This window comes from Saimiri boliviensis, chromosome 10, assembly GCF_048565385.1.
Source record: "Saimiri boliviensis isolate mSaiBol1 chromosome 10, mSaiBol1.pri, whole genome shotgun sequence".
In the NCBI taxonomy this organism is placed as follows: Eukaryota; Metazoa; Chordata; class Mammalia; order Primates; family Cebidae; genus Saimiri; species Saimiri boliviensis.
In genome coordinates this window covers 23,273,173-23,291,990 of record NC_133458.1, presented here as the reverse complement: position 1 = coordinate 23,291,990, position 18,818 = coordinate 23,273,173, and the positions used below count along the sequence as shown (strand labels likewise).

Sequence of the window (18,818 nt, the reverse complement as noted above, 5' to 3'; positions counted from 1 at the left end):
GGGAATTTTCATTGGATGATAATGTGAATGAAACTGGATAAATAAGTTTTGCTTATAAGGAAGGCTCTTAAATGGCAGAGTGAGGAATTTGGAATTTTTCCTATGAGGATTTTTTAATTGAAACATATTCAATCAATATTTTTTAAAAATTAATTTGCATACAGTGTGTAGAGTGATTTTAGGGCAGGAAGTAATGGGTATTAGTGTAATTTCTGATGTTAAAGGTGAGTTAAGTTGGCAAAGGAGTGAATAAAAAGGAAGGAAATAATTGAAGAGATATTTTAAGGCAAAACAATGCCAGGTCTTGGTGATTGATTGGATGCCCTGTAGATTATGAGTGGCTGAGAAATGGCAATGTCATGGGTTACTTGAGAGGGAAAACTGAGCTTTGATGGGGAAATGATATTAAATCCTGGAAACTAGTCAAAGAGATTGAGAACAGAGAGAGCTGAACAGAATTGATGACTTTGAGATTGTAGTGTTAGGTGACTACAAGATGGAACACAGAAGATAAGCTAAAATTTTTACAATAAATGGAAACTTAAAAGATGGAGAAAGTAAGGCAGAGTTTAAGGCTCTTTTATTTTAAAGGGAAAATAGAGGGTCCATGGAGACAGAAAGAAAGGGCTGCTGTTCCTTTCTATAACAGGGTATTGGTCTTTGGACCACCCATTTGTTACAAATGACATCTCTGAGGCTCTCACCCTAGTTATGAACTTGATGATACTTGGTACATATTGCCTCTGCAAGGCGATCGGGTAGTCAGAAGCTCTGCCTGTGGAAACGCGCATGAGTTTCTCGTGGAGACTTAACTGATCAAGTGAAAACACACTCTCAACAAGGCAGCTATGGGCCACTGTGATTTTTCTTTCCATACCTGTTACATGCGTCAAATGCAACCCAGCACACTCAAAAGCTATGCCTTTTTAATATAAAAATTGTATAAAACATGGCATGTTCTGTATGAAAAAATATATTTCAGGATTAATATTCTATATTGGGCATATAATCGTTCTTTATTTAAGCTGTGGTCTGCTTTGTCTAGTGATGATGAAACACTGATTCTTTTTTCTTCCAAATGCTTTTAATAACGTTTTCCTTAAACGCAGTCATGGTGTGTAGGCAATAAGATAGAAGAAATCAGTGGACTAGAGATGTGCAAGAGTCTAACTCACCTTAGTTTGGCCAACAACAAGATCACGAAAATCAATGGCTTAAATACATTACCAATCAAAATACTTTGTCTGGTGAGTCTAACAAAATGCCATTCTGTATAGAATTAGTAGTTAATGTTTTTAGTAACTATATGAATTATGACTACTTGGGATTCAAATATATAAAGAGCTAATTCCTTCATGAAATGTTATTGTCTTCAGTTTTGTTTGCTCCTTTCTTTACCATTTGCGTGTGTGTGTGTGTGCGTGTGTGTGTGTGTGTGTGAGAGAGAGAGAGAGAGAGAGAGAGAAGAGGCAGTATTTCATACTCAAGTAAAATGATTTTCTAATTTGTTACAAAATTCAATATTTTAAATGATTAACTTTTTTATACTGGGAAAGAAAGGTATACTTTTAGCATGTATTTAAAAATATTTTTTATAATATCTTATTGGTGAAAATAACATCTAAGCATACCTAAGCATAATATTTATTGCTGTTAACACTTAAACGGCTTTCAAATGAACCACAAGATGTTTTCTGGGCACTGAATTTTGACAGTCCTTTTATTTTAACATGTTAGTCTTCCACTCTACAAAATAAAAAATATACTAAAAATAAATAAACAATTCCAGTCAGAAAGTTTAAATTTGATTACTTTTTCCCACCGAGAGCACTCTTTTTAAGCTATGTGACCTGCTGTGTGGCTACAACTCAGCTTATAGAAATTCAGCAGGATTCTAACAGTTCCAAAGATAAACACAATATTTTTGAAATAACAGTATGGCTCCGTAACTTGGGGGTCTATAGTACTGGCTATGGAATATCCAGGATTCTTTCTTCTCCCTCCTCCTACTTCTTACCCTCTTTGATGGCTTTGCTGTTCTTTATTACATCTATCATAGGGTTGGTGGGTGGGATTTCAAGCCATGAGGCTTAGAGCTTATAAATATCTTACATGAACTATCCCACAGCGGGTTGCTGAAACTGTTACCTGAAATGACGCCTTGGGCCATGCACTGCAACTCATGCCTGTAATCTCAGCACGTTGGGAGGCTGAGGTGGGAGGATCTCTTGAGTCCAGGAGTTTGAGAGGAGCCTGGGCAACATAGCCAGACCCTGTCTCTACAAAAAATAAAAAATAAGCTGGGCATGGTAGTGCAAGCCTATAGTCTTAGCTACTTAGGAGGCTGAAGTGGGAGAATCACTTGGGCCTAAGAGGTCAAGGCTGCAGTGAGTCATGATCATGTCACTGCAGTGCAGCTTGGGCAACAAAGTGAGACCCTGCCTTAAAAAAAAAAAAAGAAAAAGAAAAAAAGAAATGAAATGTCATCTTGGATTATCTGCTGATTTTTGACATATACAATATATCATTCCAGTCTTGTTTAACCATAGATCACTGAAGACTGGCTATGTGTTAATTTTTCTTTCCCTTAGGTTAGAGCTCGAAGTGCTTTCTTAAAAGTCTTCCATTCCTGCAGTGAGTTAGGCCCAGTACTGAGGATGAACCTGAGGGTTTAATAATTTTCCTGACCTTTCATGTTTCCCGCCTATGAAGGCACATGAGCAAAACATAAATGAAAATGAATTTGATAAATTAGATTGAAAATGTTTAAGTTAGAAGTCACATTTAAAAATTATGACAATCTGAAAGCTTTTTAGCAGCATGTGTGATTATTTTGTGGTTTGTTAGAATCTTAGGCTTTTCTTTACCTATCTTCTCTGTATTGGTGTTCCCATTCACTTAAAATGGAGCATGATAAATAGAAAAAGATATAGGGGTGTGCTTAAGGAAATGAGAATGAACTCATTCTTAAGAATAATAATACATAGGATTCTCATCCTAAGAGTGTATTTCAATTACAAAATACGTAATCCATATTGACAGCTCTGTCTCAAGTAGCTTTTAGAAAAAGGATAGAATAGGCCGGGCGCGGTAGCTCACGCCAGTAATCCCAGCACTTTGGGAGGACGAGGAGGGTGGATCACAAGGTCAGGAGACTGAGACCATCCTGGTCAACATGGTAAAACCCCATCTCTACTAAAATACAAAAGAATTAGCCAAGTGTGGTGGCACGCGCCTGTAGTCCCAGCTACTCAGTAGGTTGAGGCAGGGGAATCACTTGAACCCAGGTAGTGGAGGATGCTGTGAGCCGAGATCATGCCACTGCATTACAGCCTGGGTGACAGAACAGGACTGTCTCAAAAAAAAAAAAAAGGGTAAAAGGATAGAATACTTTTATTTTCTTAGATTTGATGGATTGTTCCCAATCTCTCTCCTCATCACCCAAGATGAACTAGAATACACAGAATATACAATCATTCATTTTTCTTAATTTTTTGAGAATAGAAAGGTTTTCTCTTCCAAAATTTAATAAAATCTATAACATTTGTTTCAACAGTTTTTAATGCTTTTATTTTTAATTCATAGAATCAGGAAACCAGTAGCTTTAGTTACAATTGAAAATAATTTACATTACAATTTAGAGAAAGAAGAACAAGTCACCATACAAATCAACTGTTAATTCTCGATCATCAACTTTTATGATAAATTTAAGGGGAAAATGTGGTTCACTGATGGGCTGTACTGTCGCCCAGCTTCTTAGCAAGTAGTGACAATGCATTCCAAACTTTAAAATTTATTTTGTCACAGTAAATGCCACTTGCTTTTATCTTTCAAAATTGGCAGGTTAAGAATGTTTCTAATTTCATTTTTTAAAGAAAATGGCTTTATTCCAAAAGTCTTTTCCCCATTCATCATAAACAAGCAGAAAGAACCGTTTGTGCAGAAGCTGGATGTCCACTTCTAGGAGTGATGCATTGGGTTTTCAGCATTGGAGAAAGGGTGTAACTAGATAGCTTTCAATTCAGAAATTCTGTGTTTCTGATTTTTTTTTTCAATTCTGGTTTCTTTGATGACCATAGGCTATTAATTAAACTTTTCTATGCCCCCCTCTTCTCAAATCATCTACCACTTTGAAAAACATTAGAGACACTGTAAGAAGAATTACAACCTGTCTATCGCACCTAAAGCACTTCAAAGTTCTTTGGGAAGAAGTGTATTAAGAAGAATTACAGTCTGTCTACCACATCTAAAGCATTTCAGAGTTCTTTAGGAAGAAACGTATTATATATAAATTTGATATGTGAGGGTATTTTGAATAGGCTATTGGGGTCTTATGGCAGTATGTTAAATTAATATGGATATGATATTTAGTGTAGTTTTTTTCCTCTCCCATTTACATTGTACTTTATATAACTTTTTTGAACTCTGGACAGAAGGAAATTTGACTTTACTTTGGCAAATGGATTATGGGTATTTTTAAAGGATATTTTTCAAGCGTATGTAAAAATAAAAGCAATAGTATGATACACCCTTGTGTGCTATCACTCAGCTTTGTAGATTATCAACCTTTATTAACATTTTTAAAAGCCATAGAATTATACTACTGAACATAAATCTTACTCATTATTGAAATGAAATTTTATTTTAAAAATAGGATGAAAATCAGCTGTTGCTATCAAATGTACCAGGAAACATGCACCAGGAAAAATATAGAGGGAAGAGAATTATTATCAGTCTTATTTATTGTTACGGGTTTATGGAGATTGAGGAAGAAGACAACATTTCAGTCTTAAATCTTTTTTTTATTCTTATTGTCGAGAAAGATGCTTCTGTGTGAATTATTCAATAACTTGGTTTGGTTATCTACTGTTGCATAACAAGCCACCCCAGTTGTGGTGACTTGGAGAAATAACCATGGAATTAACTAAGAATTCTACAATCTGAGCCAGGCTTAGCTGGGATGTTCTTCCACTGGGCTTGCTGCATTTAGCTGGCATATTGGTTGGGGGGTTGGCTCAGTTGAGAGGCTGGGATGGCTGGGATTTTTCTCTCAATTTAATGTCAGGGTGTCTCCCCATGTGACATTTCCTTTCACCTATAGCCACTCCACAAGTTCTCTCCAACAGATTATCTACAGTTCTTATGTGGTAGCTCAGTACTTCTGAGACACAAAAGCAGAAGCTGCCAGGCCTTCTTAAGTCTTAAGCCTAGAACTGGCACACTTCTGTCATATTCTTTGGTGAAGCTAAGTCATAGGTCCAGCCTAGGTTTAAGAGGAGGGGACTGTGGCCAGGTGCAATGGCTCACGCCTGTAATCCAGCACTTTGGGAGGTCAAGGTTGGTGGATCACTTGAGGTCAGGAGTTTAAGACCACCCTTGCCAACGTGGTGAGATCCCATCTCTACTAAAAATACAAAAATCAGCCAGACATGGTGGCACTTGCCTGTAGTCCAAGCTACTTGGGAGGCTGAGGCAGGAGAATCACTTGAACCCAGGAGACAGAGGTTGCAGTGAGCTGAGATTGTGCCGCTGTAGACTCCTTCTCAAAAAAAAAAAAAAAAAAAAAAAAAAAAAAAATCGGAGGAAACTGCACAAGGGCAGGAATAAATGGAGGCACAGCTCAGTGGAGAAAACTAAGGTAACAGACTACCACCACCCTCACCACATAAGTGATTCTATTTAGATGTTTCTGAAAGCAAAATGTATGTGGGGATTACAATAGTCAAGTGGCTTCTTGTGATCGTGATGAAAGAATTACATTAAATTTATATTTCTAATGATGTATCTGGTGTTGTGCTGTCATTACGCTTCAGGTGTGCAATGTTAAAATCTTATATTTCCTGCCTTTTTCTTTCTTACTGATTTGAATAGTCATCTTGCTTTAAATTTAGTGAAGATACTATATACTGAGTTTTCCAGCTGAAAAGCTGGAACTTCTTTCTGGGGTATGTGTATATGTTTAGAGAGGTGAATGATGGAAATGAGATGGGCAGAAGGACAAGAATGCCTTTGTGATTTTTTTAAAAGAGAATTGGGTCAGCATCCAAAATGAAAACTTGCCATTACAACTTTTCCTGTGAGAGGTCTTTGAGACATTAAATATATTTTGTCTATTTTAGAGCAATAACCAGATTAAGATGATCACAGGTTTGGAGAATCTGAAAGCCCTACAGAACCTGGATCTGTCCCACAATCAGATAAGTAGCCTCCGAGGCTTAGAGAATCACGACCTCCTCGAAGCAATCAACCTCGAGGATAATAAGGTAATGTTGTACTGACATGTCTTGGTTTCAGTGTTGACATAAGAGGACATGTTATTTATTTAGCACAGACATTCCATTTTTGGTTTCTCGAGGGTGGTCACATTCAATGCCAGCTTAGAAGTATTGTTCTAGCAAAATTCCTAGAGTAGTTGCAGAAGGATTGTTTTATTACAAAAATACTTAAAATCTCAATTTTTGAAAATGTGATGCTTCCTAATTACATGTCTAAGGTTTAAACTGCAACCATGTGTTGATGATTTTCTAAAGTGTACATGTTCATGCAAAATTTTGTCTAGAAAGATGGTATTAGGAATGTCTGGAATATCAGAGTAACAAGGTTGGAGGTACATGAATAGCCATAGGCTGGTGTTGCCCCATGTCTGCCATTTAAAGAAAAGTCGATAGAGGAAGTACTGGAGAGATGTCAGTCAAAGGGTACAGTATTTTGGTTAGAGAAGGAATTTGTTCCAGAGATCTATTGTATAACATGGCGTGTATAGTTAATAAAAATATATTTTATTTTTGAAAAATGTTGAGAGAGTAGATTTTAAACATTTTCACCATAAAAATGATTATTTTGTCAGGTAACTCATATGTTAAAGAGCTAGATTTAGCCATCCCACAATGTAACATGATTTGATGAATTTCAAATTATTGTGTTGTATAAAACAAATAACATAGAATTTTATCTGTCAATTTAAAAAAATTAAAAAGTTTTAAAAATGCAAATATCCTAGGAAAGGCTGAAAGGCTTAAATCCTCACAAATAAAGAGAAAAGGCACAGGAAGGGGGTTCTTATATACCAATCTGCATGATGGGTTGGGGACTGTGTTTATTCAAATTTTCATGTTTGGCTTAATAATGCACACCTTATTTCAAAAATCACAGACACTGGCTTTCACTCTTAGTTATATTTTATTTTTAAGAAAGCATTTGTGCTTCTAATCATCAAGTATTACTTTGGGAACTTTAGCTGACTTCTTACACCATAAGGTCTGCAAAGTTATTTTATTTACATCAAATACTATGTCACATTTTTGGGAGAAAGCTTTTATAAGGAAGTGGAATGTTTATTTCTTCTTGAAAATGAAAAGTTGGGCTGACCCTGAGAGGGACAGTTGGTGCCAGCTCAAATGCTATAGGAACCTTGCTGGGTTCTGCTGTGGTGGTGCTTGTATTTGTGTGATGAATCTTTTTCCAACAAACTTTCCTCATCTGTTAGGTTGCTAAGAATCAAGAAAAGTTACCCCAAAACCTAAAATGCAATAAAAAAAAGAAAAAAAATATATAAATAGATCTATCATATCTATCATATGATATCATATGAATAGATTCATTAATACTAAATAATCATTGTACTTTAAAAAATAAATTATCTATGGGTAGTGTCATATAGTTTTGGGTTTAATTTTCTATTTTATTTAAAAGTTATTCCAAATTTGTTGATGGATTATCTGTAGTTTTCTTTTTTTAACTTTTATTTTTGTGGGTACATAGTAGTATGTATTTATGGGGTACATGAGATGTTTTGATACAGGCATGCAATGTGAAACAAGTGCATGGTAGAGAATGGGGTATCCATTCCCTCAAGCATGCATCCATTGAGTTGAGAACAATTCAATTGCACTCTTTATTTTAAAATGCAATTATTGTTGACTATAGTCACCCTGTTGTGCTATCAAATAGTAGGCCTTATTCGTGCTTTCTAAGTATTTTTTGTCCCCATTAACCGTTCCTACCTTCCCCCCACCCACCTATCCTTCCCATCCTGTGCTAACCATCCTTCTACTCTCTATACCCATAGTTTAATTGCTTTGATATTTAGATCCCACAAATAAATGAGAACATGAGGAAAAAAAAAAAAAGAATCAAGAAAAGTCAGTTACTGATCCTGGGAACAGATGAGTTTTCAATCACAGGCAAAACTGTCCATCATCTTCGTTCTCCTTGACTTGTATATCACATTGTTTTGGCAACTTCTCCAGTTAATTTCAGTGGACAACCTTTGTTCACTGTGCCGCATGTCTCAGGAAGTCCACACAAGCTCCTTTTCATGTGGTTTTAGTGTCCTTTACATGCATTTGTCATTGAAGGCTGATGTTTAGAAAATTTCTCACTTTAAATGGTTCTCACATATATACAGGGACTGATGAAAAGGTGGAAAGCACTCATTAAATCTCAACTCAGTGCATCTCAGGATTTAGGAAAAAAATTAACAGTAATGATAATAACAATTCAGGTCATAAAATAATCTAGAGATATTTGTTGAGCACTTATGCACCAGGCACTTCCGTAAGCACTATATCTCATTTAATCCTCATTATAACCCTATTATTATTGTCATTTTACAGATGAAGAAACTGGGGCAGAGAGAGGTTAAATAACTTTCCCAAAGTCATACATCCAGCAAATAGCAGAGCCAAGATGCAAATAGAAAATGGTTTGCCTCCGGTTTCAATGTTCTTAACCTCTGCGGGGTGATACAGTACATGCAATGCTAGTGGGCCTCCCTTCTAAAAGGGCCTGTTATAATGCCCCAGTACAGTGCTTTCTCAGCAAAGTATCACATGAGCCACAGATGTGAGCCACAGATGTAATGTAAAATTCTCCAGTAGCCACAGTAAAAAGGTGCAAAGAAACAGGCGACATTGGCCAGCCACAGTGGCTCACGCCTGTAATCCCGGCACTTTGGGAGGCTGAGGCTGGTGGATCACGAGGTCAAGAGATTGAGACCATCCTGGCCAACGTGTTGAAACCCTGTCTCTACTAAAAATACAGAAATTAGGTGGTGGCACCCACCTGTAATCCCAGCTGTTCGAGAGGCTGAGGTGGAAGAATCACTTGAACCCGGGAGGCGGAGGTTGCAGTGAGCCGAGATTGTGCCACTGTACTCCCCGCTAGTGACAAAGCGAGACTCCATCTCAACAAAAAGAAATAGGTGAAATTAATTTTAAGAATACATTTTACTTAACCCAGTAGATCCAAAATGTTGTCATTTCAACATGTAATCTGTGTACAAATGTATTGATGAGATATTTAACCTCATATTGTTTCATACTAAGTTTCAGACATCTGGTATGTATTTTACACTTAAAGTATGTCTCAATTCACCCTGGCCATATTTTAAGTGCTTGGCAGCCGCGTGTGGCTAGTAATTACTACATGGAACAGCACAGGTCTAGAAACACCTCACAAATAGTATGTCTTTCTCTTCCATTTCAAGAGACTTTTCAAATTATATTTGCCAAAGTTTAAAGAAAATAGAGGAATATCATCACATGGAGAAAGGAGTTTATAATTTTCAAATGTTGAAGAGTCTCCATTAAAAAAAAGTGGCCACGTATTCCAAAGGGGGATCCCTTAGCAACCATGAGGTGTGTAACAATCACCTAATTCCCCGGCTCCCCACTGGGCAGGGTGAGGAGCAGCCGGCAGTACTTTGAAATATTCTTTGAGCCTTCAGTAGAGTTCCTCTGAGGACTCTTCAGGACTACTAAGAATGCTCTGTATCAGGGAATGAAAATTTATCATTTAGCAGAAACACACCGTAGCTTCTTCTCATATGATTAATTTGACGTTAAGAATATTATTTTATTGGTAGGACCTCATCAGTATTATGTACTTGGTTTTAGCTATTGAAACATTGTAGCACCTACATGTGATGATTCGAACATTTTTTTTTTTTAAGACGGGTGCTGGAGTGCAGTGGCACGACCTCAGCTCACTGCAACCTCTGCCTCCCAAGTAGGTTCAAGCAATTCCCTGTTTCAGCCTCCCAAGTAGCTGGGCTTACAGGTACCTACCACCACACCTAGCTAATTTTTGTAATTTTAGTAAGATGGGGTTTCAGCATCTTGACCAAGCTGGTCTTGAACTCCCTACCTCTTGATCCACCGGCCTCGGCCTCCCAAAGTGCTGGAATTACAGGCGTGAGCCACCGCGCCTGGCCTGAACATCTTAACGCCACTTAAAAATGTTTACCATCAGCTGGTGATTTGGGGACCTTAGGCACACTCTACTCTGTAGTCTTGTTAGATTTTGCATCATTTCCGCATTTAAAACATGTCCCAAACTGTGAGCTTTATTATAACCTCAGTCGTTTCTTCTAGAAGCAAGATAACAGTCTGGAAAAACACTGTCTTACTTCTCCAAGTCTTAGTGTCGTTATTTCATGATGTTTGTTCCCAACTACTTTTCTGAATTCTTGTGAGGATTCACAAGATAATACTCATAAAGCAATGGAAGCATGGAGAGAACTTGCATCCTGAGTGACAGTCGTGCTCTTTCTAGCACTCCCCATCTCTTCTCTTTGCAGTGCTCTGACTGTCCTTCTAAATCATTCTCCCTGAATGCTGACGCACAATAGCAGCCGAAGACCATTATTCTACTCTATTTTTGCGATGCTTTGTATAGGTAGGACATTCTCTGCAGAGGGCTCCTTGCTGCTTTCTTGTTCAAAGGCAGATGCCATTTAATGCCCCCCAAAAGCAATGCACATTCCCCCCCTTTTCATTGAACCCTGGCTCACACTTCTCTTCACGTATGTGAGCAAAACGAACTTTGGGGGCATTAAACCCAATCAGGCTTCTAAGTGAACTTTATTTCTCTCTGGATTTATCTTTGTTAGGCCAGGCCTGTAATGAGAAGAGTTGGACCGGGTGATCCTTGGGGCCTCTAGGGGCTGACACCATTGATGCAGAGACATGCCACTGATGCTAGCGTTTTCTAATCTCCTTTCTAATCTCCTGGAAAGTCAGTCTCCATTCCACATAGCCAACGTATGCTCTGTCCTGGGATGCAGATAGGAAGGAGGCCCCCTGCGAGGTCTTTGGCCTCTTTACACCCAAAGGTGATGCCCAAGGCAGGATAGCCTGATCTCCTCAGCAGCTGCTCTCTGTAGTCTTGGCTATCTGCAGAGAGTGCTGATGTGTGCACCCTTTGAGTCCAGGTTTTGCTGCTGCTGCTTCACTTTTACGAGCAATTTTTGAACTCTCAGACCAAGGTGAACGTGACTTTCCCCTTTGCCCCCGAACCCTTTCTTAATGCCTGCATTGCCATGTTGGACTTGGCCTGCTTCCTGGTGTCCTGGCGCCATGATGACGGGGTCAGCAGGGATAGCTGCCCTTTGGCTGCTTTAGCACTGGCTCACTGAGTACAGTGCAGGGCATTGACCAGGAGACCACATGTGCCATGCCGTCTGACTTGGTGAGGCCAGCTGCACAGGACTGGCTGTCACTGGCCAGTTTATGTGACTGGGGATGGAGACTAGCACTCTGAGGGGCAGCTGGTGGGGTGCAGTGCTCCCTTACAGAAGGAGTGGGAATGCTAAGGCAACTATTTTCTTCCAATCCTCATGCAGATCCAGCGTATTTCCACCTCAGGAGCCTCATAACATCTGGTGTCTCTGCTAGAAGCTTTTCCCCACATCTTAAAAAAAAATCATTTCGTTTCATTTAAGCTTCTGGAAAACTCTCACAAAAAAAGGCCTCTGACCCCCTCTGGCCTCCCTAGCATCCCCTGTCTGTTTTCTTTATCCCTTTACACTTTTTAATTTATCATTAGTACTTCCTATTGCATGAGGTTATGTCATATTGCATATTCGTTTCACATCTGTGAGAGTTCACTGGTTTTCCAACTAGAATGTTAGCTTCATGAGTGCAGGGACTTTATCTTGTTCGCTTTGAGTAATGTCTGGCTCAGAGTTGGCACTGAAGAATATTTGTTGTCTTGGCTAAGCATGGTGACTCACATTGTCATCCCAGAGCTTTGAGAGGCCAAGGCAGGCTGATGGCTTGAGGCCAGGAGTTTGAGACCAGCTTGGGCAACATAGCAAAACTCCATCTCTTCCAAAAAATAAAAAACAATTAGCTGGGCATGGTGGCATGTGCCTGTAGTCCCAGCTACTTGGGAGGTTGAAGCAGGAGGATGGCCTGAATCTAGAGTTTGAGGCTGCAGTAAGCTATTATCACACCACTGCACTACAGCCTGGGCAACAGAGGGAGACGCCATCGCTTAAAAAAACAAAACAAACAAAAAAAAAAACAACCAAAAAAATATTTGTTGACTGAATGCATGACCCTCAAGAGCTCTCAGGAATACCCAGATTTTCCTCCCTTCTATCAAGTGCTTGGCTGATGTTTGAGTTGCATGCAATGAGATTCTGGAATGATTGTGTATAAGAAGTGAGGCTCGAGTGTCTTCCTCCAGGACAGAGAAGGGAGATGGTGACTGAAGATCAGAGGATGGTTTGAGCTCAGAGGACGAGGGCCTTCAATCAGGTAGCTGTAGTGAGGAAGGGGAAGGAAGGCTGGGGTCTAGAGGTGTTGCTGACGTAGAATTACTAGGACAGATTGGAGGTGGTGGATGAGGAAGAAGATGCTGAAGACAACATCCAGGTTTCCAGCTCAGGTGACTCAGGTGATGGGGTGACAGGGGTGCCATCGAGCCTCCTTACTCTCATCCGGAGCCCCTGGTGCTTGGCTCTTTATCTTGTCCTAAACCTAAGAGGCAGCCATGGGGTTTGGGGCTGGCTGGCTGTGACAGAAGGCAAGCCCTGACCATGGAGCCATTTCTCTTGGAGGCGAATCCTTACTAAGTATAGTGGGTGGAATTGTGTGCCCCTCTTTTCCGGAAAGCCTACCCCCAGGAAACTGTGAATGTGCCCCCTTGTGGAAAAGGGGTCTTTGAAGATGTCATCAAGTTCAGGATCTAAAGAGAACATCCTGGATGCAGGGTGGCCCTAAACCTAATGTCCTCATAAGAGGCTGAAGGGACTAAGTCACAGACACAGAGAGAAGGCCAGGAGAAGACCCATGTGAAGATGGGACAGAGATGAGAGTTATCTTGCTGCAAGCCAAGGAAGGTCTGGAGTTACCAGAAGCTAGAGAAGGCAGGGAAGGGTTCTCTAGAACCTTCTACTAGAGCGTAGGACTGCTGACATCTTGATGTCAGGCTGCTGGTCTCCAGAACTGTGGAAGAAATTTCTGTTGTTTTCAGCCTCCAGGTTTGTGGTAGTTTGCTATGGAAACCCTAGAAAACTTATGCATCAAGTAAAACTCTATGTCTAGGAAGTAGAGTATGAAGTCTGAAAGTTATACTTAACTGTGGTCTTTTGCAATTTCTGCTTTTTATATTTTATTGAAGAAATTTCTCTGTATCCTAAGATTTTAGATATTCTTATATATTTTCTTATAATTTTAAGTTTTGTTTTTCCATATTTAGTTTTTAATTTAATTGGCATTTACTTTTGTGGATAGTGTGAGGTGGGCATCTAATTCCCAGGTAGGAAACAGATTGTCCCAACATTTCAGAATTCTGATTAACACTTGTAAAACATTTGATTGGATGGATATGTCAGGATTTATTGAGCCATTTATTTATTGAAATTTGTGTTTAAAATTTGTTGTAGTATATATTCTTATATATAAATCTTTAAGTATATTTACAATTATTTACTTAGGATAGATTTTTGGAAATACCATTACTGGATATGGGCATTTTAAAGACTCTTACTATATTTCATAAAGGTTTGTATTAATTAATATCCCACCAGCAGTATATAAAGTTAGAATACTATAGACCACGCGCAGTGGCTCACGCCTGTGATCCCAGCACTTTGGGAGGCCAAGGCAGGTGGATCACTAGGTCAGGAGATCTAGACCATCCTGGACAACATGGTGAAACCCTGTCTCTATTAAAATATAAAAAATTAGCTGGGCGTGGTGGCATGTGCCTATAATCCCAGTCACTCTGGAGGCTGAGACAGGGGAGTTGCTTGAACCCAGGAGGTGGAGATTGCAGTGAACCAAGATCGCGCCACTGCACTCCAGTTTGGTTACAGAGCAAGACTCCGTCTCAAAAAAAAAAGTTGGAATACTATATTATAAGCACATCTTATGACACCTTTGTGAGCAAATATCTTTTAAAAATTATGTCACTCAGGTAGAAAAAAGCAGTATGTTGTATTATTTTATATAAAAATTTTTGGTTATTCATGATGTTAAACATTTTTTGACCTGTTTTTTAGCCACTTAGTTTTCTTTTTAGAAATTGCCTATTCATGCCCTTGTCTATCATTTATTTTATTACAATGATTCTGCCTTTAATTGTCCTCACTGTACTTTTGATACACATTTTAAAGTAATTTATGAAGTCTATCAATATTTTTCTTTGTGTCTTTGTGTGGTGGCTCATGCCTGTAATCCTAGCACTTGGGAGTGGGAAGTCGAAGTGGGCGGATTGCTTGAGCCCAGGAGTTCAAGAACAGCCTGAGCAACATGGCAAAACCCTGTCTCCAAATGGTACAAAATTAGTTGGGCTTGGCAGTACACACTTGTGGTCCCGTCTACTCGGGGGTAGGGGGCTGAAGTAGGAAGATTCCTTGAGCTAATGTGGTCGAGGCTTCAGTAAGCCATGATTGTACCACCACACTCCAGCGTGGGTAACAGAGGGAGACCCCATCTCAAAAAAAATAAAAAATAAAATAGAAAGAAAGAACAATGTGAGCAAGTGGTATGCTAGAGGGAAATTAATACATTGTTCACAAGTTTGCTTTTCCATTTTCCTGAATAATACAATAGAAAACAGTTGATCCCTTTTTTAAGAAAAATAATCCAAGTGGCAGGCTGATGGACAGTTTAGTCATCTTATAGAAAAAGATGTGTGTAATAGTATAACAAGATTAATGTGTGCAGGTTGTAGATTGCAATTCTGGCATTCGCCTTTCGTGTTGTATCTTTGAAAATGGCATCCTTTGAACAGGGTGCATATGTTTGTCTTCTGCTTGGCTTTGGTTCTAGTTTGCAGTTTAGCTGTGTATCGTGGTTGGATCACTCAGGAGTGAATGGTGACCCTGCTGTTGGAGTGCTTTCCAGTGCATGCAGGAATGATTTGGAGAAAAATAGAAATGACAAAGCGATTGTTAACGTTTTGCTAAAGTTCAATATCTACACTTGAGATAAAATTGAAATTATGCTAATTACAGAACATTTAAACAAACCTATTAGTCTTTAAATTAGTGGGGAATTCAGGCCTGCTGCAACCCAACTTCTATTCCTGGTCAAATTAAGGAACTTTTAAGCCATCTTTTTTGTGTTTTTCCTTTTTGTTTCCCTCCTTTTTAAAATTGTGAAACACAACCTATTCGGAGAAGTATATAAAACATACGTGTACAAGTTAGCTAAGGAGTTCAAGTTGAACAGTACCCACCCATCAAGAAATATGTCATCGAATTTTCAGTTTGTTACCTTTCCTTGAAATAATTCTCATAGAAAAAGTGATAAAGCCATACGTGTACATGCAGGAAGAAGCCTTTAACCAGGCACAAATGGCCACGGTGGCAGAAGAAGGACTGGGAAAGGAAGCTGGCGGACTGGAGGGCTAGGAAAGGCGGTGGGATGGGTAACCAGGTCATCCTTGGGTGCGTTTTGTACTGTTTTTCTGACTTTGAATGCTATTTTATTTCTGCCTTAAAGCGAACATGAGTAAGAGGAGGAAACTTAACTATTCCCTAGCTAGAGAAGAAAAACGTGGTTGTGTTCACGCACATTTATTGAAGGGGCACGCACCAATTCTCTTGTTCTGTGGAATTCTCATTAAAAAGCTTGACAGAGCAATTTTTAAAATAAGTTGAATTAGTAGAGCCCGAACTGGCTCCTATTGTATTATGTTTTCTATTGCCTTTGCACATTTAGTCTGTTGCTAATTTTTTTCTTTGAACAGATTGCTGAGCTGAGAGAAATAGAATACATTGAAAATCTACCTATCCTTCGAGTTCTCAATCTTCTAAAAAATCCAATTCAGGTGAGATTTTATTTATATCAGAGGAGGGAGAGAGAGAAGAAAATGGGGAGGGTCGAGGGTAACTAGGAATTCTTCAAGAAGCACTTTTGATAAAAGAATATCAGGAACGTGAATGAACTTTGTCTATCTTCCTTCTCTCTAAGGAAGGGTTTAGTAGTACCTAAGTGACTTTTTGTTGTTGTTGTTGCTGTTGTTGTTTTTGAGATGGAGTTTGGCTCTTTTGCCCATGCTGGAATGCAATGGCACTGTGTCGGCTCACCACAACCTCCACCTCCCAGGTTCAGGTGACTCTCTTGCCTCAGCCTCCCGAATAGCTGGGATTACAGGCAAGCGCCACCACGCCCTGCTAATTTTTTGTATTTTTAGTAGAGATAGGGTGTCTCCATGTTAGTCAGGCTGGTCTCAAACTCCCAACCTCAGGTGGTCCACTCACCTCAGCTTCCCAAAGTGCTGGGATTGCAGGCGTGAGCCACTGTGCGCGGCTGTGACTTTTTTTTTTTTTTTTTTTTTTTTGAAGACATAAGATCTTCTTTCATGACTAACAAGCTTTCACATGACTGTCAGTGAAGGAAAGCCTGCAATTGAATATTACTTACTTACTCTGCTGGTCATTTGTGACTCATCCCTGGTGGCACTGAAGGTTATGGGAAGGAGATAATGAAATTGCAGAACAGTGTTCTTTCACATTAGACAATGCGAAACACCAGAGGTGGAGACAGAATGTGGTTCCTGTTTAATAATAGGGGAAAGAAAATCTATGATTACATACCGAATTTACCTGGATATAGCCATGAAATTGGTGTAATTGTAAAATAATTATAGAACAAACGAATACATTTCCTACTAGTTCTTTACCTCTGGGATTTAAGGATCAGGGACTGTTTCAAGTCCCTCTGTCCATAGATAGATGCTTTCTCCTGGCCTCCTTCCCTCCCTCCTTGTCCATTTGTCCTTCATTCCATTCTCCTACCTGTATCCTTCACTTAGTTTCCACCGGCTCTTGACTTGGCATGTAGCTCTTAGTAACTTGCTTTTCGTGTGTATCTTGATGAACATGTCTACATAGGTGAAAAACAGAAAATAGAAGAAAGATTTATAAATTAAAAACCGCCCTTGGTACAGGAATAGTGGGGGGCAATTTAAAAGCATTTTATTTCTGGAAAAATAAGAGGCAGGGCTTAAAGTGGCCAGCACACTTCAGTTTCAGATCTGAAGAGTATTTGTGTGTATGCATGCATCACAAGCCCTTTGACACGTTAGCTGATTTATATACAAAACCTCCCCCCAAGATTTATGGGTAGAAGTAAATCACCTAAGCTTTGTACATTCTCCTCATATACAGGCTCATCTATTGGGTTGGTGCAAAAGTAATTGTGGTTTTTGTTTTCTTTTAGTGGCAAAAATTGCAATTACTTTTGCACCAACCTGATAGATAACGGATCATCCACTAATATCTAGTGTCTTTCCTCTCAAAGAGACATAGTTTCTACTACAAAAACTCTAATTCTATTTCTAAAAGGCAGATAATCCTGATGGTAGGGAGTAATAAGCAGTATGTTTTATAAATGAATATTATTTTATTATTACAAACAAATTCATAATAAATGATACAAATTAATACAAAGTATTGCATATAAATAATAAAATAATATAAAATATTGAAGTTTTATTATTTGCAGAATTGAAACTTGTTGGAGTTAGAAGACAGGGTTTGAGTCACTGGCCACAAATCTTAGATGAGATGCTATACCTCTCTGAGGCTTAGTAGCTTTCCCCTTTAGAAATGAGGATAATCTGGAAGCCACTATCCTCAGCAACCTAACACAGGAACAGAAAACCAAGCACTGCATGTTCTCACTTACAGGTGGGAGCTGAACAATGAGAACACCTGGACACAGGGAGGGGAACATCACTCACTGGGGCCTGTCCGGGGAGTGTGGGAGGAGGTAGAGCATCAGGATAAATAGCTAATGCATGCAGGGCTGAATACTTAGGTGATGGGTTGATAGGTGCAGCAAACCACCGTGGCACACCTTTACCTATGTAAGAAGACTGCACGTCCTGCACATGTATCCCAGAACTTAAAATTAAATTTTTAAAAAAGAAATGAGGATAATCCACATGTCCTGCTAATCTCTAATCTCACAGGGAGATTAACCAGAGTGTACACTGGAAGACTTTATACTTTAAAAGGCACAGTCGCATTGAGTTAATGTAAGGGGACTGGTAGGTGTGAAATGCATAGCCCTGTGAGGGTATACATGGGAATGATAAGGTAGCAGGTGAGAGGCCCAAGCTCATGAAAAACCCAGTGCTGGTGCTTGTTGATTTGGGATCAGGAAGGCAACTGAACAGTTCTCTTGATATTTTAAATAGGAAAAGTCTGAATATTGGTTCTTCGTAATTTTTGTGCTTCTGCGATTAACAGAATTAGATCAGAAGAAGATTAAAGTGGAAGAAAAGGTATGTAATCATGTCATTTCTTGTGTTTATGGGTTAATGTGCTCAAAAGCTCATGCCATGGAAGCAATGTAATCAATAAATAAGACACATAACAATATGTACATTAGGTCATTTAGGGAATGTTTCCTTGCCTTAGAATCTGTTTAACCCTTTGCAAAAGTGAGTATCAACACAAATGCAGTGAAAGGCCTGCTGGCTTGCTGTTAGTACAGTGAAAAGGTTGGCTCTGGGGAACAGAAGCAATGTATATATCCACTTATATAGGTCACAGCTTTATGGCAGACTATCTC

The 18,818-nt window shown here is 39.1% G+C and overlaps 1 protein-coding gene across 3 annotated transcripts in view; it reads left to right on the top strand.

The window, feature by feature from the left end:
• LRGUK (leucine rich repeats and guanylate kinase domain containing) overlaps positions 1-18,818 on the top strand; it is a 131,070-nt gene that overhangs the window by 29,931 nt on the left and 82,321 nt on the right. For all 3 annotated transcript variants that reach the window (XR_012512030.1, XM_003920982.4, XM_074379045.1), the window contains exons 6-9: positions 1,123-1,247; positions 6,120-6,263; positions 15,985-16,065; positions 18,442-18,528. Coding sequence is in view for 2 of the 3 variants with exons in the window: in XM_003920982.4 (XP_003921031.3) it covers positions 1,123-1,247; positions 6,120-6,263; positions 15,985-16,065; positions 18,442-18,528 (437 nt within the window). In the remaining variant the exon portion in view is untranslated. The remainder of the gene's footprint in view (positions 1-1,122; positions 1,248-6,119; positions 6,264-15,984; positions 16,066-18,441; positions 18,529-18,818) is intronic.